This window comes from Protomyctophum parallelum (assembly GCF_964188405.1).
Source record: "Protomyctophum parallelum genome assembly, chromosome: 10".
NCBI lineage: Eukaryota > Metazoa > Chordata > Actinopteri > Myctophiformes > Myctophidae > Protomyctophum > Protomyctophum parallelum.
Window position 1 is genome coordinate 41,190,683 of NC_139704.1, and position 24,239 is coordinate 41,214,921.

General features: G+C 44.3%; 1 protein-coding gene across 1 annotated transcript in view; it reads left to right on the forward strand.

The window, feature by feature from the left end:
- dachc (dachshund c) overlaps window positions 1–24,239 on the forward strand; it is a 51,740-nt gene that overhangs the window by 26,465 nt on the left and 1,036 nt on the right. The window contains exons 3-10 of the mRNA XM_083775204.1: window positions 2,308–2,418; window positions 13,510–13,694; window positions 14,521–14,641; window positions 14,757–14,891; window positions 18,823–19,037; window positions 20,228–20,378; window positions 21,905–22,033; window positions 22,411–22,482. Of these exons, the coding sequence (XP_083631330.1) occupies window positions 2,308–2,418; window positions 13,510–13,694; window positions 14,521–14,641; window positions 14,757–14,891; window positions 18,823–19,037; window positions 20,228–20,378; window positions 21,905–22,033; window positions 22,411–22,482 (1,119 nt within the window). The remainder of the gene's footprint in view (window positions 1–2,307; window positions 2,419–13,509; window positions 13,695–14,520; window positions 14,642–14,756; window positions 14,892–18,822; window positions 19,038–20,227; window positions 20,379–21,904; window positions 22,034–22,410; window positions 22,483–24,239) is intronic.

A 24,239-nucleotide genomic window follows, 5' to 3' on the forward strand; every position in this document is an offset into this window, starting at 1 on the left:
TGTCATCTCTCTCACCCAGAGTGAATCTAACCCAAGGCACTATGCTGCATGTCATCTCTGTTACCCGGAGTGAATCTAACCCAAGGCACTATGCTGCTTGTCATCTCTCTCACCCGGAGTGAATCTAACCCAAGGCACTATGCTGCATGTCATCTCTCTCCCCCGGAGTGAATCTAACCCAAGGCACTATGCTGCATGTCATCTCTCTCACCCAGAGTGAATCTAACCCAAGGCACTATGCTGCATGTCATCTCTCTCACCCAGAGTGAATCTAACCCAAGGCACTATGCTGCATGTCATCTCTCTCACCCAGAGTGAATCTAACCCAAGGCACTATGCTGCTTGTCATCTCTCTTACCCAGAGTGAATCTAACCCAAGGCACTATGCTGCTTGTCATCTCTCTTACCCAGAGTGAATCTAACCCAAGGCACTATGCTGCTTGTCATCTCTCTCACCCGGAGTGAATCTAACCCAAGGCACTATGCTGCTTGTCATCTCTCTCACCCGGAGTGAATCTAACCCAAGGCACTATGCTGCTTGTCATCTCTCTCACCCAGAGTGAATCTAACCCAAGGCACTATGCTGCTTGTCATCTCTCTTACCCAGAGTGAATCTAACCCAAGGCACTATGCTGCTTGTCATCTCTCTTACCCAGAGTGAATCTAACCCAAGGCACTATGCTGCTTGTCATCTCTCTTACCCAGAGTGAATCTAACCCAAGGCACTATGCTGCATGTCATCTCTCTCACCCAGAGTGAATCTAACCCAAGGCACTATGCTGCTTGTCATCTCTCTTACCCAGAGTGAATCTAACCCAAGGCACTATGCTGCATGTCATCTCTCTTACCCAGAGTGAATCTAACCCAAGGCACTATGCTGCTTGTCATCTCTCTCATCTGGAGTGAATCTAACCCAAGGCACTATGCTGCTTGTCATCTCTCTCACCCAGAGTGAATCTAACCCAAGGCACTATGCTGCATGCCATCTCTGTTACCCGGAGTGAATCTAACCCAAGGCACTATGCTGCATGTCATCTCTCTCACCCAGAGTGAATCTAACCCAAGGCACTATGCTGCTTGTCATCTCTGTTACCCGGAGTGAATCTAACCCAAGGCACTATGCTGCATGTCATCTCTCTCACCCAGAGTGAATCTAACCCAAGGCACTATGCTGCATGTCATCTCTCTCACCCAGAGTGAATCTAACCCAAGGCACTATGCTGCATGTCATCTCTGTTACCCGGAGTGAATCTAACCCAAGGCACTATGCTGCTTGTCATCTCTCTTACCCAGAGTGAATCTAACCCAAGGCACTATGCTGCATGTCATCTCTCTCACCCGGAGTGAATCTAACCCAAGGCACTATGCTGCATGTCATCTCTCTTACCCAGAGTGAATCTAACCCAAGGCACTATGCTGCTTGTCATCTCTCTCACCCGGAGTGAATCTAACCCAAGGCACTATGCTGCATGTCATCTCTCTCATCTTCCTTTCCTGTCTCTATAAAATGAACGGGAAAAAAACAGTGTTGGCAGTAAAGTAAAGTTGTTAATGGACTAAACAAGCAATACGATATGGACCTATTAAGGAACCACACCACAGAACCAAACCATCACTCCTGAAATGGGGGGGGGGGTTCCTGGGTGTTAGTCCATGGGCATGTGTGGTGGCGTGCTCTGCTGTGAGACGTGATGTGTCGCGCCTCCTCCAGTGTGTGTGTGTGTGTGTGTGTGTGTGTGTGGGAGAGATGAATGTCCCTGCTTGTTCCTATCACCGCTGACTCCCTGGCAGCCTAAATGGCCACAGTGCAGCGGTGCAGGCAGGATGAATGGCCGGCCTCTGTCTTCCCATGACAACCACTGTGCTCTAATCCTCCGCCGGGGCCATCGATCTGCAAATTATTGATTGGTTTCTTTTCTTTTTCTTCTCTTTCTGTCTGTGCGTCTTGGCCTCTTCTTTTCTTCCTTCTGTTTCTATGTCTTTCCGTCTGTCATTCTTTCTCTTCTATTCCTTTGTTTTGTGCTTTTGTTATTTCTCTCTTTCATTCATTCTTTCTATTTTTCCCCCTTTTTGTTGTTTATTTCCTTGCTTTATTGCTATTATTAATTGCTGTCTCTTCCTCTGGGTGTCCATCTTCCTCTCTCTCTCTCTCTCTCTCTCTCTCTATATATACCCCCATCTCTCTCTCCTTCACACACACACACACACACACACACACACACACACACACACACACACACACACACACACACACACACACACACACACACACACACACACACACACACACACCACACACACACGCAGGGCTTTCTGCACTGGCCAAGAAGATCAAGCTGGAGGTGATGGGTGGTTACCACGGCAACCAGCATCATGGTGTACCAAATGGGGAGAACGGTGATCACAACCCTGGACTGGGTATGTTAACAGTGATGGATGAACTACTCACATTGTTTTACTTAAGTAAAAGTATCAAACCACAATGTAGAAATGCACTGCTATACGAGTAAAGGTCCTGTATTCAGATTTGACCAGAGTAAAGGTCCTGTATTCAGATCTGACCAGAGTAAAGGTCCTGTAGTCAGATTTGACCAGAGTAAAGGTCCTGTATTCAGATTTGACCAGAGTAAAGGTCCTGTATTCAGATTTGACCCGAGTAAAGGTCCTGTATTCAGATTTGACCAGAGTAAAGGTCCTGTATTCAGATTTGACCAGAGTAAAGGTCCTGTATTCAGATTTGACCAGAGTAAAGGTCCTGTAGTCAGATTTGACCAGAGTAAAGGTCCTGTAGTCAGATTTGACCAGAGTAAAGGTCCTGTAGTCAGATCTGACCAGAGTAAAGGTCCTGTAGTCAGATTTGACCAGAGTAAAGGTCCTGTATTCAGATTTGACCAGAGTAAAGGTCCTGTATTCAGATTTGACCAGAGTAAAGGTCCTGTAGTCAGATTTGACCAGAGTAAAGGTCCTGTAGTCAGATTTGACCAGAGTAAAGGTCCTGTAGTCAGATCTGACCAGAGTAAAGGTCCTGTATTCAGATTTGACCAGAGTAAAGGTCCTGTATTCAGATTTGACCAGAGTAAAGGTCCTGTATTCAGATTTGACCAGAGTAAAGGTCCTGTATTCAGATTTGACCAGAGTAAAGGTCCTGTAGTCAGATTTGACCAGAGTAAAGGTCCTGTAGTCAGATCTGACCAGAGTAAAGGTCCTGTAGTCAGATTTGACCAGAGTAAAGGTCCTGTAGTCAGATTTGACCAGAGTAAAGGTCCTGTATTCAGATTTGACCAGAGTAAAGGTCCTGTAGTCAGATTTGACCAGAGTAAAGGTCCTGTATTCAGATTTGACCAGAGTAAAGGTCCTGTAGTCAGATTTGACCAGAGTAAAGGTCCTGTAGTCAGATTTGACCAGAGTAAAGGTCCTGTATTCAGATTTGACCAGAGTAAAGGTCCTGTATTCAGGTTTGACCAGAGTAAAGGTCCTGTATTCAGATTTGACCAGAGTAAAGGTCCTGTATTCAGGTTTGACCAGAGTAAAGGTCCTGTAGTCAGATTTGACCAGAGTAAAGGTCCTGTATTCAGATTTGACCAGAGTAAAGGTCCTGTAGTCAGATTTGACCAGAGTAAAGGTCCTGTAGTCAGATTTGACCAGAGTAAAGGTCCTGTAGTCAGATTTGACCAGAGTAAAGGTCCTGTAGTCAGATTTGACCAGAGTAAAGGTCCTGTAGTCAGATTTGACCAGAGTAAAGGTCCTTTATTCAGATTTGACCAGAGTAAAGGTCCTGTATTCAGATTTGACCAGAGTAAAGGTCCTGTATTCAGATTTGACCAGAGTAAAGGTCCTGTATTCAGATTTGACCAGAGTAAAGGTCCTGTAGTCAGATTTGATCAGAGTAAAGGTCCTGTATTCAGATTTGACCAGAGTAAAGGTCCTGTATTCAGATTTGACCAGAGTAAAGGTCCTGTATTCAGATTTGATCAGAGTAAAGGTCCTGTAGTCAGATTTGACCAGAGTAAAGGTCCTGTATTCAGATTTGACCAGAGTAAAGGTCCTGTATTCAGATTTGACCAGAGTAAAGGTCCTGTATTCAGATTTGACCAGAGTAAAGGTCCTGTAGTCAGATTTGACCAGAGTAAAGGTCCTTTATTCAGATTTGACCAGAGTAAAGGTCCTGTAGTCAGATTTGACCAGAGTAAAGGTCCTGTAGTCAGATTTGACCAGAGTAAAGGTCCTGTATTCAGATTTGACCAGAGTAAAGGTCCTGTATTCAGATTTGACCAGAGTAAAGGTCCTGTAGTCAGATTTGACCAGAGTAAAGGTCCTGTATTCAGATTTGACCAGAGTAAAGGTCCTGTATTCAGATTTAACCAGAGTAAAGGTCCTGTAGTCAGATTTGACCAGAGTAAAGGTCCTGTATTCAGATTTGACCAGAGTAAAGGTCCTGTATTCAGATTTGACCAGAGTAAAGGTCCTGTATTCAGATTTGACCAGAGTAAAGGACCTGTATTCAGATTTGACCAGAGTAAAGGTCCTGTAGTCAGATTTGACCAGAGTAAAGGTCCTGTAGTCAGATTTGACCAGAGTAAAGGTCCTGTATTCAGATTTGACCAGAGTAAAGGTCCTGTAGTCAGATTTGACCAGAGTAAAGGTCCTGTATTCAGATTTGACCAGAGTAAAGGTCCTGTAGTCAGATTTGACCAGAGTAAAGGTCCTGTATTCAGATTTGACCAGAGTAAAGGTCCTGTATTTAGATTTGACCAGAGTAAAGGTCCTGTATTCAGGTTTGACCAGAGTAAAGGTCCTGTATTCAGGTTTGACCAGAGTAAAGGTCCCGTATTCAGATTTGACCAGAGTAAAGGTCCTGTAGTCAGATTTGACCAGAGTAAAGGTCCTGTATTCAGATTTGACCAGAGTAAAGGTCCTGTAGTCAGATTTGACCAGAGTAAAGGTCCTGTAGTCAGATTTGACCAGAGTAAAGGTCCTGTGTTCAGATTTGACCAGAGTAAAGGTCCTGTGTTCAGATTTGACCAGAGTAAAGGTCCTGTAGTCAGATTTGACCAGAGTAAAGGTCCTGTAGTCAGATTTGACCAGAGTAAAGGTCCTGTAGTCAGATTTGACCAGAGTAAAGGTCCTGTGTTCAGATTTGACCAGAGTAAAGGTCCTGTAGTCAGATTTGACCAGAGTAAAGGTCCTGTATTCAGGTTTGACCAGAGTAAAGGTCCTGTATTCAGATTTGACCAGAGTAAAGGTCCTGTAGTCAGATTTGACCAGAGTAAAGGTCCTGTATTCAGGTTTGACCAGAGTAAAGGTCCATGCACACTGCTGTGTTTTTCGGATGTTTGCAGTGTTTTTCCGCCGGATTTCCGAAAAATGCGGTCAGTGAAGTCTGCAAGGAACTTAAAAGTACAAAAGTATTGGTCTCAAAATATACATTTAGGACAAAAAAAGTTTTCTGAAAAACCTGTCAGTGGTGCTCAACCTTTTCATGTCAAGGACCCCAAGAATTATCTGTATTTGGCCACGGACCCCCATCTCAAAATATGTTGTTTCAAGGACCCCCCAAAGAAGTAAAAATTTGCTCTGAAAGAATATATATTCAAAGATTTGTGCCACATTTTCATGATTTTTCTAAAATAGCAGATCTACAAGCTCGTAGCACGGCACGAGAGCTTGTAGATCTGCTATTTTTCAATAGCTAAAGTATAACATAATGCTTAAAACACCAAAAGGGGTTCCCGTCCTGAATGGGTTAAATTACCAAAGGTAAACATACTCCTTATCCCGAATGTCCCATTTCATACGTTTTCAAATGTAAAACATGTATAAAAGTCCTTTGAAAATAGCCGATCTATTCACACATGTTGTGAGCTTGTAGATCTGCTATTTTCAAATAGCCAAAAATATATAGGGCTGAAGTTGTTAATGTATGTGTTGTAATAATAATAATAATAATAATAATAATCTACAAAGTAACTAGTAGTAACTGTTTGCAAATATTTGTAGTGGAGTAAAAAGTACAATATTTTGCCGCTGAGATGCAGTGGAGTAGAGGTAAAAGTACTGAAATTGGAATTACTCCAGTAAAGTAAACATATATAAGTACAGCACTTGAGTGTACTTAGTTACTTTACACCAATGGGTTGGGTATGTATCTCTCTCTCTATCTCACACACGCATGCACGCACACACTCACGCACGCACGCACGCACGCGCACACACACACACACACACACACACACACACACACACACACACACACACACACACACACACACACACACACACACACACACACACTCAATCATTAATCATGGCAATCCAACGCGTCCATCGCCTGCTATCAGTAGACACGGGTTATCTTTAGCCACTGGTAAGCCACAGTGAGTCCTCCGTCAGCAGCTGTGTTTATGTCTGAATACGGAGGGCCAAACTAAAGTGATTAAAATCCAGGATGTTATGTCAGCTCCTCTGAGAAACCATGAAGGGGGGGAAAAAACAACCAAGATGAGTCATAATGCTTTGCATTTCAACTACAGCACAAACAACAACAGAGTGGTCACCAGGGAGATGTCTGCGTGTGGCAACCCAAACATACTGTATAGGGTTAGGGGTACACCAACCCAAACATACTGTATAGGGTTAGGGGTACACCAACCCAAACATACTGTATAGGGTTAGGGGTACACCAACCCAAACATACTGTATAGGGTTAGGGGTACACCAACCCAAACATACTGTATAGGGTTAGGGGTACACCAACCCAAACATACTGTATAGGGTTAGGGGTACACCAATAGAGCACGGACGGGGGAACCTGGACAGAGTTTGTGGTTTTCCAGATTTCCAGTTGTTGTTGTTGTTGTTGTTGTTGTTTTCCTTTAACCTTTTGACCTGAGATCAGATTCTAAAAATGTCTTCTACATCCCGACAGTTTTCTGAAAAAGCTATGTTTCTATCTCAGCCGTTCGATTTTTCAAAAATAGCAGACCTACAAGCTCGTAGCGCGCCACCGAGTGGCGCGCTACGAGCTTGTATAGGTCTGCTATTTTTCAATAGCTAAAGCATAACAATGCTAACACCAAAAGGGGTTCCCGCCCAAAATGGGTTAAAGCAATGATACTGCACATACACTGGCTTATACAGTACGTGCAGTGTACCAAGTAGAAAGGCTATTTCTTCTTAGATTAGATTTTTATAATATACACGCAATAAAATTCTCAGCGTTCACGGGACTCAGACGAAGGCTTGTAGCCGAAACGCGTCGGTCCATTTTTAATGATCTTTGCCATGCCATACAAATAAAGGCTTTTTTCACTCGACCTGAATAGAGTGCCTTTGGACCCCCTTTTTTATCTTTTCAATGTTTGAACCCTCGCCAACGAGCACCTGTATTCAGTTCACAACAAAGGACCACGGCGGCGCTTCTTTCCTCTATTCAACATTTAACTCACTTTAACTCTCACAAACCATTTAACTTCACCTTATTGGCTATCTGTCTGCAAAATGTCACAATTACAGACAGTACGTATGGCTACTAGTGTGTCGGGTGACGGTATGTGTTACTCATTTCAATGAAAGACCATGAATGCAAATCCATACATGCTCAAAATTGCATCATCATAACTCTTTGGGTCACATTTAGGCTAATTGGGGGGAAAGACCACCACAAGACAAGACTGCTGGCCTTATTTGCCTTATGCGCACACCGGCAGTCATGTTTACAGAGATAGAAAGACATTGACAGCAAATATATTGCCATGGCATAATTACTTTGGTGCGGAAAAGATGGCACTGGCGATTGTTTTTTTTCTGTCAAGTTTCACGGTCACCTAGTGCACAAACGTGGAGAAACCAAGGGGGACTCAGTCACATCATGATTCTGTGAGGTATAGGTGCATATACAGGTATATCACCCAATACGTGGCTTGTTTTTTTGTATCATCAAGAACAAAACATTCTTGAGACCCACCGCGCATAAAAATTACACTGCGCTTCACGGCGGAGAGAGCAGCTGACAAAGAAAACAAGCGTACCTGGATGATAGAGAGATGACTAAGATGAGAGGCCAGGGCCAGATCAATAGTCTTTCTCTCTAATTCACCATCCTGAATGCAAACGACAACCGCTGGACAATCGATGGGGACAACGGACAGGCGCGTGCACCGCGCGCACGCACACACACACACACACCAACGGCACAAGCGAGGCGTCGCGGACATTGCCCCCACCGTTATCGACAGGTTAAAACACCATCAGTGTGTTTAGATAGATGGCAGGGCTTATGGCGCTCTGTGCGGAATACACTATCAGACTGACACTCTTAGGCACACACACACACGCACGCGCACGCACGCACGCACACACACACACACACACACCTGAACGGTGGAAGTCAAATAAAAAATATACTGTGCAAATGTGCTCGGTATGAATTACGCATATGTTTTGTTGCTTGCCTGTCTGCATGGAGGTACGTGTGTGTGTGTGTGTGTGGCACATTTTCCCCTTTAGCCATGTCTGTCTAAACCGTTACCAGTCGTAAGCATTGTTTACCATTTGTATACACTCAGTAGCTTTGTCTGCCAGCATCTGCACACAGTTAAGTGGCATGGTTACCACCAGCCATTATAAACCTGTAAAGCTTAATCATTGGTAATGACAGAGTCGCATAGAAAACATGCATGCATTCACATGCACGCGTATAAGCATGATGTGTTTTTCCATACTGCCACCCACGGCCTTATGGGAAGGGGCTGGCCCCTACCGGTGCTTAAACCACTACAAAGGCAATCTCAGATTACACACACACACACATGCACACACAATAACACACACGCAAACACAAATGCTGAGTGTGACACCATATAGGCTTGAAGGGTGTGTGTGTGCGTGTGTGTGTGCGAGCGAGCGAGTGTGTGTGTGTGTGAGCGAGTGTGTGTGTGTGCGAGCGTAAGCAGAGTGCAGACGCGTGAGCAGACGTTTCTGTATTTAACAAGATCTTCTGGGAAATTTACAGTAACTGTTTGTTTACTGTAATAGCTTGTTTGGAAGAAGCATAAGAGAAGGCATGTTGTTGACGTTTTGATGTTTCTTAATGAAATATTATACTGACAGAGAGAGAGAGAGAGAGAGAGAGAGAGAGGAGAGCAAAGATGCGAGCGAGGAAGAGTGAAGGAGAAGTAAACAGTCAAACAGAGAGGGTGTTACCAGTGTTTTCTAACTGGGGCTTTAATATTTGGAGTTGGCTGCTAGTTGACTGACTGAGCAGCTGGTCATTTAGCTCTATTCACACACATCTTTTGTTTGGATTGCTTGCTGCTTGCTGGGCAAGAGAGGGGCTAATCTGCCAAATGCACAAAGCATTGCACATATGTCCAACCAGACCCAACTCATAAAGTCAGCTCCACACTTTCTCTTTTTCTTTCTTTCTTTCTTTCTTTCTTTCTTTCTTTCTTTCTTTCTTTCTTTCTTTCTTTCTTTCTTTCTATTCCTTCTCTCTTTAGTGGGGGGCATTTGTTTTGCCAGCGCTGTGCACTCATTCTATTATTTTTTTGCGACAATTGTGCAGAATTGAGTCCAAGATTTTTCCCTTTGTGTTCATAATTACCCAGCATGCATTGCTGGCGCTGCACCAGGACGGCCATCGGTTTCTTTTGTTCCACTTCCTCCCTGTGTTTCTTTTGTTTTTTTGTCTTTTATTAAGTGATAAATATTTATGTCGTTTTTTCCCCCTCCCTGACAGGTTTGTTTGTTTCGAGTATAGAAGGAGATAAAATAGCACACTGGGGTGTTGCTGAGCGGAAGAATTGTGTTTTAAAGATAGCAGGCAGGCTTGACTCAAGAAAGGAGCAGAAACAGCAGATTATCCATGCTTATAGCGTATTTTACTGTTGTGGTATATGGAGATGACAACACACTCAGATGGTTGGCTTCAGCAAAGTGTTCAAGCACCTCCGTAATGTTTTATCACACTGACGCTGGGATAGAAATAAACCAACTAAAAATGAAAATGCTCTGGAGCATCAATGGCTAAAAGTTACTTAATTACAGAATGAAGTGATGTTATTAGAAAATGTTAAGTTGGACCTGTAACGGTCCATTTTACGGTGCGGCGGTGTGCTGAAGTCCTCTGTGTTTCAGTATGTTTGTTGGACCTGTAACAGTCCATTTCACGGTGCGGCGGTGTGCTGAAGTCCTCTGTGTTTCAGTATGTTTGTTGGACCTGTAACGGTCCATTTTACGGTGCGGCGGTGTGCTGAAGTCCTCTGTGTTTCAGTATGTTTGTTGGACCTGTAACGGTCCATTTTACGGTGCGGCGGTGTGCTGAAGTCCTCTGTGTTTCAGTATGTTTGTTGGACCTGTAACGGTCCATTTTACGGCGCGGCGGTGTGCTGCAGTCCTCTGTGTTTCAGTATGTTTGTTGGACCTGTAACGGTCCATTTTACGGTGCGGCGGTGTGCTGAAGTCCTCTGTGTTTCAGTATGTTTGTTGGACCTGTGACGGTCCATTTCACGGTGCGGCGGTGTGCTGAAGTCCTCTGTGTTTCAGTATGTTTGTTGGACCTGTAACGGTCCATTTTACGGTGCGGCGGTGTGCTGAAGTCCTCTGTGTTTCAGTATGTTTGTTGGACCTGTAACGGTCCATTTTACGGTGCGGCGGTGTGCTGAAGTCCTCTGTGTTTCAGTATGTTTGTTGGACCTGTAACGGTCCATTTTACGGCGCGGCGGTGTGCTGCAGTCCTCTGTGTTTCAGTATGTTTGTTGGACCTGTAACGGTCCATTTTACGGTGCGGCGGTGTGCTGAAGTCCTCTGTGTTTCAGTATGTTTGTTGGACCTGTGACGGTCCATTTCACGGTGCGGCGGTGTGCTGAAGTCCTCTGTGTTTCAGTATGTTTGTTGGACCTGTAACGGTCCATTTTACGGTGCGGCGGTGTGCTGAAGTCCTCTGTGTTTCACTATGTTTGTTGGACCTCGTCACCTGTAGTTACGAGGCGGAGCAGAAATGTCACGGTGGATGAATAGCAACCTTTATCTGTTCTCGTCCTCCTTCGCCCACCCTGTCACACTCATCCTTTTCATGCTCTGCATTTTTCTCACACACACACGCACGCACGCACACACGCACGCACGCACTCACGCACACACACACACACACACACACACACACACACACACACACACACACACACACACACACACACACACACACACACACTTTGTCTTCCTATAGAGGGTATGCGCGTGACATCATCGCCAAACCCAGAAGTTATGCAGGAATGCCTACTGAGTGGCAAAAATCTACTTTCTGGCCTCGACAGCCCATACATGCAAACAGAAAAGTCCTATCTGATTGCATTAAACAACGTTAAACAATGTTAAACTCACTTTGCATGTTGCTTTGCCACTCGATTTGCCACTCGATGTGCCATTCACTTTAAGCATGGGCATACACTCTATACTTACAATATACTTCCTCCGTTGACTATGTTATATTCCCTGACACCCAAGCCTTAACCACATGAACCAGATAGTGTCTGTCTGTATTGTGAGGTGAACATTCTGCATCATGAACTTGGTGAGCTTGGCGATTGGCTATTTTAGTCAAAGAGATTTGGTGTAGGGGGCGAGGAGGGGGCCTAGTGTAGATCCCTGGGGGACTCCTCAGTGATGTACCTATATAGGGTAAAGTGGTTAACCCATCATGACACCATCATTATATACATACCCATCTACAATAACGGTCTCTCTTAACTTAAAAGTGTGTGAGATTGGCCTCGGCCGTCGCTCAGCGGTCCAGGCACCGTGGCTGGTAAGCCAGCTTTACAGCGTGTTGCGGGTTCGAGTCCCGATCCAGACAAACTTTGCTGTGTGTCCCCATCTCTCTCCCCCTTTCCTGTCTACTTACTGTCACCTGTCAAATAAAGGCAAAAAGCCCCAAAAAAATAATATATATATATAAAAAATGAGATCAGAGTAAGTACGGTAAGTACCTACTGAAACGACAGGGTAAGTGGATAGGTAAGTAAGAATGCAAAGAAAACTATTTTGAAATTAGGATACTAGGTACACTTCAAACCTAGCATCTATCTAAACAAGTCAAGCAAACAAATAACATAACGTGAACGTGAACGAAAGCAATCAACGTGCCAAGCATAGCATCTATCAATGATACAAGGAATGAGGGGTGCTACTGTATGGGGTGAAGTGTAGGGTCTGAAGAGTTGAGTTTTCACACTGTGGTCGAAAGTTGGGGAGTGACGCTTCGAACTCACAAAAAAAACCCTGCAAACACAAGGTCCACCTGTAGGAGTGGTATTAGAGTGAGACTGGAGGAGTGGTATTAGAGTGAGACTGGAGGAGTGGTATTAGAGTGAGACTGGAGGAGTGGTATTAGAGTGACACTGGAGGAGTGGTATTAGAGTGAGACTGGAGGAGTGGTATTAGAGTGAGACTGGAGGAGTGGTATTAGAGTGAGACTGGAGGAGTGGTATTAGAGTGACACTGGTGGAGTGGTATTAGAGTGACACTGGAGGAGTGGTATTAGAGTGACACTGGAGGAGTGGTATTAGAGTGACACTGGAGGAGTGGTATTAGAGTGACACTGGAGGAGTGGTATTAGAGTGACACTGGAGGAGTGGTATTAGAGTGACACTGGAGGAGTGGTATTAGAGTGACACTGGAGGAGTGGTATTAGAGTGAGACTGGAGGAGTGGTATTAGAGTGAGACTGGAGGAGTGGTATTAGAGTGAGACTGGAGGAGTGGTATTAGAGTGAGACTGGAGGTGTGGTATTAGAGTGACACTGGAGGAGTGGTATTAGAGTGACACTGGAGGTGTGGTATTAGAGTGAGACTGGAGGTGTGGTATTAGAGTGAGCAGTGCTTCCATTTAGCTGTGACAGACTGGAGCAGTGCTTCCATTTAGCTGTGTCAGACTGGAGCAGTGCTTCCATTTAGCTGTGTCAGACTGGAGCAGTGCTTCCATTTAGCTGTGACAGACTGGAGCAGTGCTTCCATTTAGCTGTGTCAGACTGGAGCAGTGCTTCCATTTAGCTGTGTCAGACTGGAGCAGTGCTTCCATTTAGCTGTGTCAGACTGGAGCAGTGCTTCCATTTAGCTGTGTCAGACTGGAGCAGTGCTTCCATTTAGCTGTGACAGACTGGAGCAGTGCTTCCCAAACCTTTCAGGCCGAGACCCAGAATTGTGATTAGACGTTTGCCCGGGACCTTACTTTTTTATTATTAATGGCATTTTAAATATTTTATTTATTTTTATTTATTTGTTAAAGAAAATAAAAATAAAATGGGATTTTTACTCGATTCGTGACCCATACAAATTCGTCCGTGACCCACAAATGGGTCCTGACTTTGGGAAACAGTGGACTAGACTAGCACCGGAGCCCATAACCCCCCCCCAGAGAAGGACTGAGAGACAGAGAAACTTCATCACGGTACTATATACTATATTAATCTTCTCATCTTATTTTTCAGTTCCATTCTACTTTGTGTGCCCTCCAGGTTTGGAGCAGCTTCCCTTCATGATGATGTCACATCCGCTGATCCCCGCCAGCCTCGCCCCAGCCTCCGTTTCCATGGCGATGGGCCAGATGAGCCGCCTGAGCACACTGGCCAACATGGCTAACGTGGCACAACTCCACCACGCACACAACAACCTGGCCAGGGCCCCCACCTCTGTCATAAAGGTGAAGTCATAGGGCCCCCACTTCTGTCATAAAGGTGAAGTCATAGGGCCCCCACCTCGGTCATAAAGGTGAAGTCATAGGGCCCCCACCTCTGGCATAAAGGTGAAGTCATAGGATCCCTTACCATGTCCAGGGCCCCCACCTCTGTCACTGAAAAGGTGGTCACCTCATCACCTAATACTGGAGTATGAATTGGCCTTTGCCATGTCCAGGGGCTCCCAGTCTTGTCTTTGGATCTCGTACCATAGTCGACAAGACTGACCAGTGACTGAGTTGAGCCAAACGTAGATTGTATGGTTGTTTTAACCCAAGAAGACCTGAGGCTGATTCTACAAAATCCCTTATAAATCAGTATTCCTGAAACCTTTTTCGTGCCAAGGACCCCCAAAATGATATATATTTGGCCACGGATCCCCAAATGAAAATGTTTTGTGCCAGAACAGAATGTGTGTTTCAATATAAATTCAATACTTTTTTTTTAAAATAGCAGATGCACAAGCTCGCAATGTGAGCTTGTACATCTTCTATTTTTTGAGAACCACTGTTCTTGCTTGCTTGCCTTCCCAGTTTTAATGGGTGAAATTGGCTTCCCAAAATTGTAGATTATTACTTTTCCATGTCCCTGCCATGCAAGTTTGGCTCAGTAAAATAAAGTGCGTTTGCCCATTTGTATTCTTAATCCTATCGTTCTTAAAATGATACTTGATAAGAAATGTCATGAGAAACATTTGATTGGTTCATAGGTTGAAAACCACCAGTCACAATTTGCACAAGATTTCTTTTCATAACTTTTGATTTCATAGTATGTTTTTATGCTGATTGGTAGGAACGAGTCCAGGACAGTCCCTCCCCTTCTCCGTCATTGGAGGAAGGTCAGATGTCATCCAACCACAGCAGCAGTGTCTCAAGTTCACCATCTCACACAGAACGCACTGCAGATTCCACACGTACGTACACCATGTGTGATGAACACTTCAACACGGAACGGAGAACAAGAAGAAAAATATCAATTTCAATCAGCCAAGAGCTATTTACTGAATGCAAATTTTGTTTTATTTCCAGACCCAAACAATGACAACATGTGTTCGGGCCACGGTGTGTTAGGCCACTCCCCAAGCACAGTGCAAGGATTCACAGAGACAGACATGGCCCCGCTGGAACACAGCAAGGACAACAAGAGGAGCCACACTGATAGAGGTACCACCAGCTGACACACTGGGAAAACTAAAGCGACGCGTTGTCAGCTCCTAGATTGGCTCCTTGAATTTCAGAGTATTTGAGTTTGGCCAAGTTCTTGTTTGGCAAACTTTGCTAGAAAAAGAAAATCTAAATTGGCAAACATCATCATTTTGTACTTCGTTTCATCGAGCTTATTTAAAAGTGATTTGTCTGTCTGGGACACCTTTTGTTTGGTTCGTGGTAAGCTAACATTATACTAGTAATACAAGTTTAGCATTCCCAGAAATTTGATTTGTTAGATTTCATTAACACATTGTAGATCATGTAATAATTCCAAGCCAGTATTGCAGTATTACCTTTAAAATGTGATTTTTGTATATTTGCTTTTTTTTGTGGATTTAAAAGCATGTGGTCAGGCTATAGCAGCTAACCCGCCTCACCTCAGCCCTCCACGTTCCACCTTCCCACATCTTCACAGAGGATAGATGAGTCCTAATAGGCCCATAAGTATGCAAGAAGCTCTCGGCCCCGTTCTCTCCAACTTCAGTGTTCTCCTCCTCTCTTCCTTCTTCTTTGTCTTGCCGGTGGCCAGGCTGTCTGCTCCCCGCAGAGAGAAAAGACAAATAATTCAGCGAAACGGGGGATCCATTAGCCCAGGAAGCAGCGTTACATTAGCGAGCCATTTGCAGGGCCGCGGCCTAACGAGCCGGGCGGCTCTCCGCCTCCCGCGTTCTCAGCTGGACCTCATCTGCATAACGACTGCCTCCCCGTCGTCAGGGCCCGGTGTTGCCACGGCGTTGCAACGTCAGTTGTTTGGTCTCCCTGTCAGGGAGGTTTGCATTAGCTTAATGAGGACTGCTCAAGGACAAACAGTCAGCAGAAATCTACAGCGAGAGTGGGGGGGGGGGGGGTGAGAGAGAGATGGACAGTTTGTGCGTATGCGTGCAAATGTATTCTCGTACTGAATGGCATTATTTTGTAATCGAATCTATATAGTACAAAGGCCCCCCAGTTAAGGTTTTGAGAGGCTGTCAGAGATCTTGCGCATGTATTGATAAAGCAGTGACGGGAGCAGTAGCGCAAGAGCCTATACATCAAACATCGCATTTGTGCAATTGATTTTCAATTGATTTTCCTGTATGCAAACGAAATACCTACATACAATCACCGGATGGCTTTGCTTTTGTGTTTGACCTCCAGGCGTCGCGGGCTAGTTTTATCCCAGATTGAATCCGGCTTCAAAGAGCACTTCAGTGCTGTCATTCTATCAATCTGTCGTATGGATAATCTGCGTGTGAGTGTGTGTGTGTGTGTGTGTGTGTGTGTGTGTGTGTGTGTGTGTGTCTGTGTGTGTCTGTGTGTGTGTGAGACAGAGGGAGAGAGCGAGAACATTTTGGCTGTGTATGCTGTTTCAGTGGTCTTTGAACAACGTATTCATGCAGCAGAGATCAGAGGCCATCCCTGACACCTCACTCCTATTAACTAAACATCAGCAGAATTTTATTCTCTCTCTCTACCACCCCAACCTACCCCCTCCCTGTACACATCTCCAGCCCCACCACACACCTCCTCTCTTTCTCGCTGTCTGTGTCTCTCTCTCTCTCTCTCTCGCCCCACTCCACTCTCTCTTCCGCTGACTGGCAGTCTTCACATGGTGAAGTTCATTAGCCTGGGGGACGAGAGAGGGGGGGGGGGGGCAGATATGAGGATGGGAGAAAAGAGGAAAACAGACAGTGACCTTGGTTAGGGAGATGTGTAAATGATCAAACGGACTGGCAGCCACGCGGGTATTTCGTGTGTGTGTGTGTGTGTGTGTGTGTGTGTGTGTGTGTGTGTGTGCGTGTGCGTGTGCGTGTGCGTGTGCGTGTGCGTGTGTGTGTGAAAGAGAGAGAGAGTGTGAGGTAAAGTAGGCGTAAAACAGTAACTCAATAAAGGATCAGTCACATCCAAGGAGCCTGGGGAGCCCATGTTGCTGACTGCGCAGTTTAGGCGCCCGTACGTGTGTGTGTGTGTGTGTGCATATATCTGTGTGTGTCTGTGCACGGCGTGAGCCACAGGGGTGTAGTTGGATGCCCTCCGCTGGGTTCGCCAGCACCTGCTAATTACCTTTCTCTACAGAGCAATGCTTTTAGCAGGAAAGAGAGGGAGAGAGATAGAGGAGGGGGGGGGGGGGGGTAGGAGAAGTGTGTGGGTGGAGGGGGGGGGGGGGGGGCTTGTTGCTTTTTCCTCCGCACAACACCTTGAATGTGACAGTTGCCAAGACGCGAGTCCGAAGCAGAGAAGGAGGAGGAGGAGGTGGGCGGGTTTGGAGCTGAAGATGCTGTGGTCAGCTAAGTGGGGAAAACAGCGTCATTTGTCACAGACACGGGGAAGAAAGTATAGCGTACATCACATCTCACAGTCGCGCTCATCTGTTTGCTTCACGGAGCCCAAACCGAGAGCCGCTCTGAAGGACATCTTAGTTTCGGCGTGGGGAAGGAGACCGTACAGTATACATGGACGGAATGCGAGTGACTGTTTAATTGCATACATTTAATGGGAAAATAAAGCCTGATATATGACAGTGTTGTGTGCCGAAAATAGCAGACCTACAAGCTCACAATGCATCGCGCTATTGTTGCCACGTGACACAGTTGTTCGACAACGTATAAATCATGCTTAAGGGAGTTCGCCATTTATTTCTATATCAGTGGTGCCCATCTGAAAATATGTTGTTCCAGGGACCCCCCCCAGAAGCAAATATTTACGTTTAAAACTTTCACTGTGAAAGAATATATATTCAAAGACATTTTCACGATTTTTCAAAAATAGCAGATCTATAAGCTTGTAGATCTTCTATTCTTCAACAGCTTTAAAGTTTAAAATAATGGTTAAAGTGGTTAAATTCTAAAGCGACACGCGTCCTAAATGGGTTAAGGGAGTTAAGGCTGAAAGTGTCAAACCCCTCACTTCCCTCCCCATGCTGAAGAAATTGATCAAAGAGTGCATCAGATTGGCAAATGGATTAATTGACGCATTTTCTGTTTTCAATCCACCAACAGTAACTACCGTTGCAGCCAATTAAAATTCACAGTAAAGTGGCACAGATGGTCAGCCGTAATGCAGTTTCTTTGCTGTTTTTATGTGAGTTGTCAAGCTTTGATGAATTATCAATCGGCATACTGCCATCTAAGGAAGGTTAACCATATTATTTTTGAAAGCCCTAAACAGGGAGCTATACTACACTTCTAAGCACCTACACACGCACAGACACACAGACACACACACACACACACACACACACACACACACACACACACACACACACACACACACACACACAGGTATGTGTGCACCTTTTTGTTGTGTGGGCTCGTTGTATGAAATCAAATAACAGGTTTTACTGCGTTTAAATTTCATAGTGTCAGTGGTATACAGACAATGGAAGGTGGATTAGATTCTTCAATAACAGCACAGTGTGTACTGAAAACAAGCCATGCCAATATAATAAGGACGTCCTCTGAAATTGGAATATTTATCTAGACAGGTGGCGAAAGCTGGCACGCATTTGTACTTCTCACAGATTGTTGGGACAGTGGGACATATAGCTTCAAACCAGAAGGTCTGGTCACACAAGTTTGGGGCACATGGGGAATATAAAATGCATGACTGCCTTCCGACCTCACATAGTCTGCCATTATTTTAAATGTATTTTTGAACACGTTAATTCCCGGGAAAGCATCTGTGTCATTTGAGATTTTTGCATTGGCTATTCAAAAATGTGTGCCACGCTGCAAACGTATACATCTGCTATTTCTGAAAATAGAAGAATATTTACAGTGTAAGAACTACTGATTCAGAAGCCATTGTGTAGAACCGGCCATGGGTCTTGATGGGTTTAACAATTGTGTTTCCAAAAGTCCTTGAGTCACGTCTTTGTCTTTTATCTTTCTCTTCCTCCATCTTGCAGACAACTGTTCCTTGGCTCCCACTCAGACGGCCAGGGAGGGCTGCGACAGAGCAGGCTATCAGGGACAGAAGCTTCCAGCAGGCAGCAGGGAGGGCTGCGACAGGGTAACCTACCCCAGAGGACAGAAGCTCCCAGCGGGCCTCCACCACCACCACGCTCCCTTCATCTTCCCAGAAGGCCTGTCCTCCATAGAGACGCTGCTCACTAACATCCAGGTGAGGCTCCACTGGGTCTATATTGGCATTATTCTACTCTTTGACGTGAATAGGAAGTGAGGTGAAACCCACTCTGTGGGATTTCCCAGATGTGACAAAATGAGAGAATGAACCAGACCGGTGAATTGAATTGAAGGGATATAGTTAATAGCAGTGGGTGTGTCCTGACCTTATTCTCAAAGCTCAAAGATGCCTTTGTTATGCTTCAGAATGCTATGCAATACAAGAAGTCATTGGTTGCATTTTCACAGGAGAAGCTAAAATCTCACCTTACGTGACCCAGATGTATGTTTGACGCAAGTGTAATGGCAAGTGGTAACTAACTCCATATTTAGCGTCTAATTAAAGGATCAAATTTGACTTACATAAGGTTAATTTCTTTTCAGTCCCGTATTAGTCCAGTAATTTTATTATCCTCTGAAAGATCCACAGCAGAGCCCTGCATTTGAGTTGGGATCCTGCGCGTCCTGTGGGACCCAACGCAAATCCCACAAGCGTTGGGCGTTTTTTTAAATAGCTGCGGGCAGGGATGGGATGGGCAATCAAAAGAGAAAAACTGCGGGTCCAGCACATCCCGCATCATCCAGCAGCAATAAACTGGATGTAGCGCACCTGACGCATGCAACAGTGTGGGTCATGGAGCACAGTTGCAGCGTTGAGTCGACAAAAGAAAATCAAAGCAGGAAATTACAAAGCAAAAAAAAAAGGCAGGTCCGCTGTTTGGATGCATTTCTCAATTGCTACGGACAAAAACGGAAATGAACTGGTCTAACTGGAGAAGGAGAAGGAAAATTTGAAACGTTGTGCCAACAGCTGTATGTATCTATTTATTCTCAACCTGCTGATGAGCAGTTAGCCCAGCCCACTGTGTGTGTGGCTGTGTGCTACCTGTGATGGCCGTCTCTCTCTCTCTCTCTCTCTCTCTCTCTCTCTCTCTCTCTCTCTCACTCTCTCTCACACACACACACACACACACACACACACACACACACACACACACACGTAATGTGTTTTTCGTCCCAATGGAAATACTGGGGAACTAGACGGCACTTTGCTGCGGGGGTCAGAAATGAACTGTGCGTGGCTAGAAGTTCAGGTTAATAACAACTAATTCCACACATTCCGTCAGCTGGCGCTCCCTCTGTGTCCAGTGTGTGACCTGTTGATGTGTGTGGCCGTGTGTCTCCAAGCAGGGTCTGCTGAGGGTTGCCATAGAGAATGCACGGGCGCAGGAGAAGCAGGACCAGCTGGAGAGAACGGAGCTAAAGATGGAGCTCGTCAGAGAGAGGGAGCTCAGAGAGAGCCTGGAGAGACAGCTCAGCGTAGAGCAGAAAAACAGAGGTATTTGACACATTTGCCCGTTTCTCTCACAAATATTTAACCTCCGAAAAGGAGAGCTCACTGACATACATTTTTTGCAAGAGAAGACAGTGTGCGGGACTCCCCTATTTCTGTTCTTCAAGTTCATTACTCCGATGCACCTGTACCGTGTGCAAAAGGACACTTTTTTTCTCACTGCCAAAAAATGACTTACGGAGGTGTCCCACAGTGCCACGTCCTTGTTGCCTTGGCGAATAAGGTGAATATAGGACCACATTACCCATCAGCCAAGTGGGCTCTCCGTGACTTTAGAGCAGTTTCAGGCGGAGGGAATTAGAGCTGAGGTACATCGATCCTATTTTAAATTCTAACTGCAGCAAGACCACGCTGCTTCTCAGCCAACAGTTATGATGTGAGGACTTTGATCCCCAAGAGCTGTAGAGGTGAACTAATTAACACAAGCAAACTGTGGCTTTAATTATGCAGTGCATAATAGTGTTATCAAAAAGGTTTAGAAATGTAATATATTAAGAAGGTGCAAGTGTAAAAATAATTTGTGTGGTTACCAGACTATAGTAGTTGCCTGACTTTATTTATTTATTTATTCCGTATAAACTTTTGATATAGTAAGAATCTTTTGTATGGGGGGAAAAGACTAAGTGTGGTCGGTGCAATCATGCTTGCAATTCTCCCAGAATTGCACCTTTCTAGTTATAGTTAGTTTGTCAGAGGCAACCCATCCATCCATCTTCAACCGCTTACCTAAGTCAGGTCACGGAGGTAGCAGTTCCAGCGTGGAGTCCCTCCACCTGGTCTTCGGTCTACCCAGTGGCCTCCTCCCAGATGGACATGCCTGTGCAACCTCCTTGGGAGGACACCAGGAGACAATAGACATCCTAACTAGATGCCCCAAACCACCTCAACTATATCACCTTTCTACCCGAAGGAGCAGTGGCTCCACTCTGAGTCCGACACTAGCTTCTCACTAGACCTTTATTCCTAAAGTGAGATGTCAGCCACCCTACTGAGAAAACCCATTTTGGCCGCTTGGGTCAGATATTTCGTTCTTTTGGTCATGACCCACATTGCATGACCAAAAGTGATAGCAGGAACGAAGATGTTCTTCGTGTATTTTCGACACAGATTTACACATGACATTAATAGCAAGATGTAGAATATTATAAAGGCCCTTTTCCCTTTTCAATCTTAAGCTATTGATAGCAATTTACTAATTTGTAGTTTGTGAATGAAGCCAAACAAATCACAGTGTAATTTATAAATACTATATCATTATTATTCTGTTCAAAATGTTTAATAAACATGATTAAACAATAAATCACAATGCTGTGTTCCAAAGTTCCAAAGTGCTTCATGACAAAATGTACTTCAAAAAGGGCTTAAAATATAGGAAACCAAAAATAAAGGGGTATTTACTCGGGAACCCTTAAAATGTTGTCCCGACACACTGTTTGGGAAACATTGTAATCTAGATGGCTTGAACTTCTCCATTTCATCCTCTCTCTGTGGTTCTTCTCCTGTCCCGCTAGTTCTGATCCAGAAGCGACTGAAGAAGGAGAAGAGGAGCAAAAGGAGGCTACAGGAGGCTCTGGAGGAGGAGGTGAAACTCCGTGACCAGGCAGAGCACATTCTGCTGCACACCGCAGACACACCCACAGGTACACACACACGCACGCACGCACACACACACACACACACACACACACACACACACACACAAACGCACGTCATACACTCACACACACAGACCGTCATTCCTACGCACAGTACCACATCCGCAAATTAATTTTCAAGCAGAAATCCTCTGTACTTTGAATTCCCACTGCAATTTTTACTTTCACTTAACATTGAGCTATATCGGTTCATCATAGTTGACATACTCTCATTTTCATATTAAATGTCACACAATCTCTAATCTTTCTGTGCCTCCAGTGCATCTCAGCCCTGACTGTTAATGCCCCCTAATTAACTGTCTTAATTAATTAATGACCATGCTACAGGACATCAATCATAATTAGCCCCTCCCTCCTCACAGACTCAATGACCCAGGAAGTGGATGGGAGTAACCACAACGACATCATGCCGGACATCAAGCCAACCGTACAAGGTACAGTCATCCGATTGGCTCGGGACACAGAAATGTCTGGCGAAGGGTTAGCGTTCTTTTCAGCATCAAAATGCTCTAGAAGAGTAATAAAGGCCATTTGTATTGAATCTGAGTGTATTTTGTAGCCTGGTGAATCGCAAAGTAAATCACAAAAACAGCTTACCATTTTCTTTGATTTTATGAGAATACCACGCAGTCTGTGTTTTGGAATAAACTAAAGTCACATGTTTTGAGTGGATTCTATGATCCATAACTTCTCAAGCCATAATGCACAGTAGTTTATTCAGCGCAGTGGTGCAGCAGGCTGTGATGCAACGTACTTGTGACACAGTATTGATTTGGACAGATGGTGTGAATTTTAATAAAGTTCAAGGTTCTTTATTGTCACTTCCACTAACTAGTACACACTCAGCATACATGGGCACAAAGTATCGTTCTCCCCACTGCAACAAACATGAACCCAAAAGACTAGACATCAAATAAGTCACTAATATAAAAAAAAACATTAAAAGGTCACTAAAACAGAACACTCAGAAGAGACAGTTATGTAATTACAAAGACATGGTTAATGAATATAATTATAGTAGAGATAAATAAACAGAGAGTTAACTATTTGAACCCTGTATACATCGTTGGACAACAAATGGCACAAATAGCTGATCTGTAAGCTCTAATAGTGATCTTGTAGATCTGCCATTTTCACTTACATTTCTTAATTTACATGCTTAAAATAGGGATGAAAGGGTGAATGTGGTTAAAACGATCCATAGCTATTAAGCTTTATATGCCTTAATACATTATAATTGCCCTCTATTAAAATTAAAAACACTGTAAATGTTTTATTTATTTTAGATAATAGTTCATCCTTTACTCAAGGGGGACATGTCCATGTGTGGTCCTGCCCTATGGAATGTATGGAATGCATGCGCTAACTAAAAAAAAACGTAATATATGAGAATTAAATCAATATTTTAAATATGTTTTTATTAGCACATGCATTCCATACATTCCACAAGGCTGGACCACACATGGGAAAATGTCATCGTCAACCTTGCGACCTTGAGTAAAAGATCAACAATTTCTTAAGTAACAATTCACAAATATATTTATTTTTCATTTTAGTTATAGTATTAGTAAGGCATATGTGGCTTATTAGTTTAAAAAGCAGGTGGCTTGCACAAATCCAGTTCCTTGCTCGTGCTGGAAAAAAGGTAGATACATACAAAGAAGGAGAAGTGCACACACAGTCTTTGCTCCAACAGTTTCTTTTGTTAAAACACCATTTAATTCAGGACATGACGTTTCGGTTTCACCTGATGAAGGCCGTTCATGGCCGAAACGTTGTGTCTTGAATTAAATGGTGTTTTAACAAAATAAACACTTCTCTATATGTGGACATATGATCAGGACATATGATGAAGACATACCTTATTAATCCCCAGGAACTTAATATCCTTAATTTCCAAAGCACTGCAGAAGTTTTGTGAGGGCAACGGTCATTTATTCACTTGCATTCCGATCTTGGAAAGCCATTGGATGTGACCGACCATTTAGGCATTGTTGGATTGGGATTGTTGATAAATATATCATATTAAATACATTGATATAATATCAACCGATGCTGCATGCCCCTCTGCAATGCTTCCGGTTGCCGTACCACTGCAGCACATTTAGCCGAGTTAAAGTGAACCGAAATCAAATTAGTGTAAACAGTAAGCAGATTAGTGGAGCAATCATTTTAACGCCCGGCAATAATT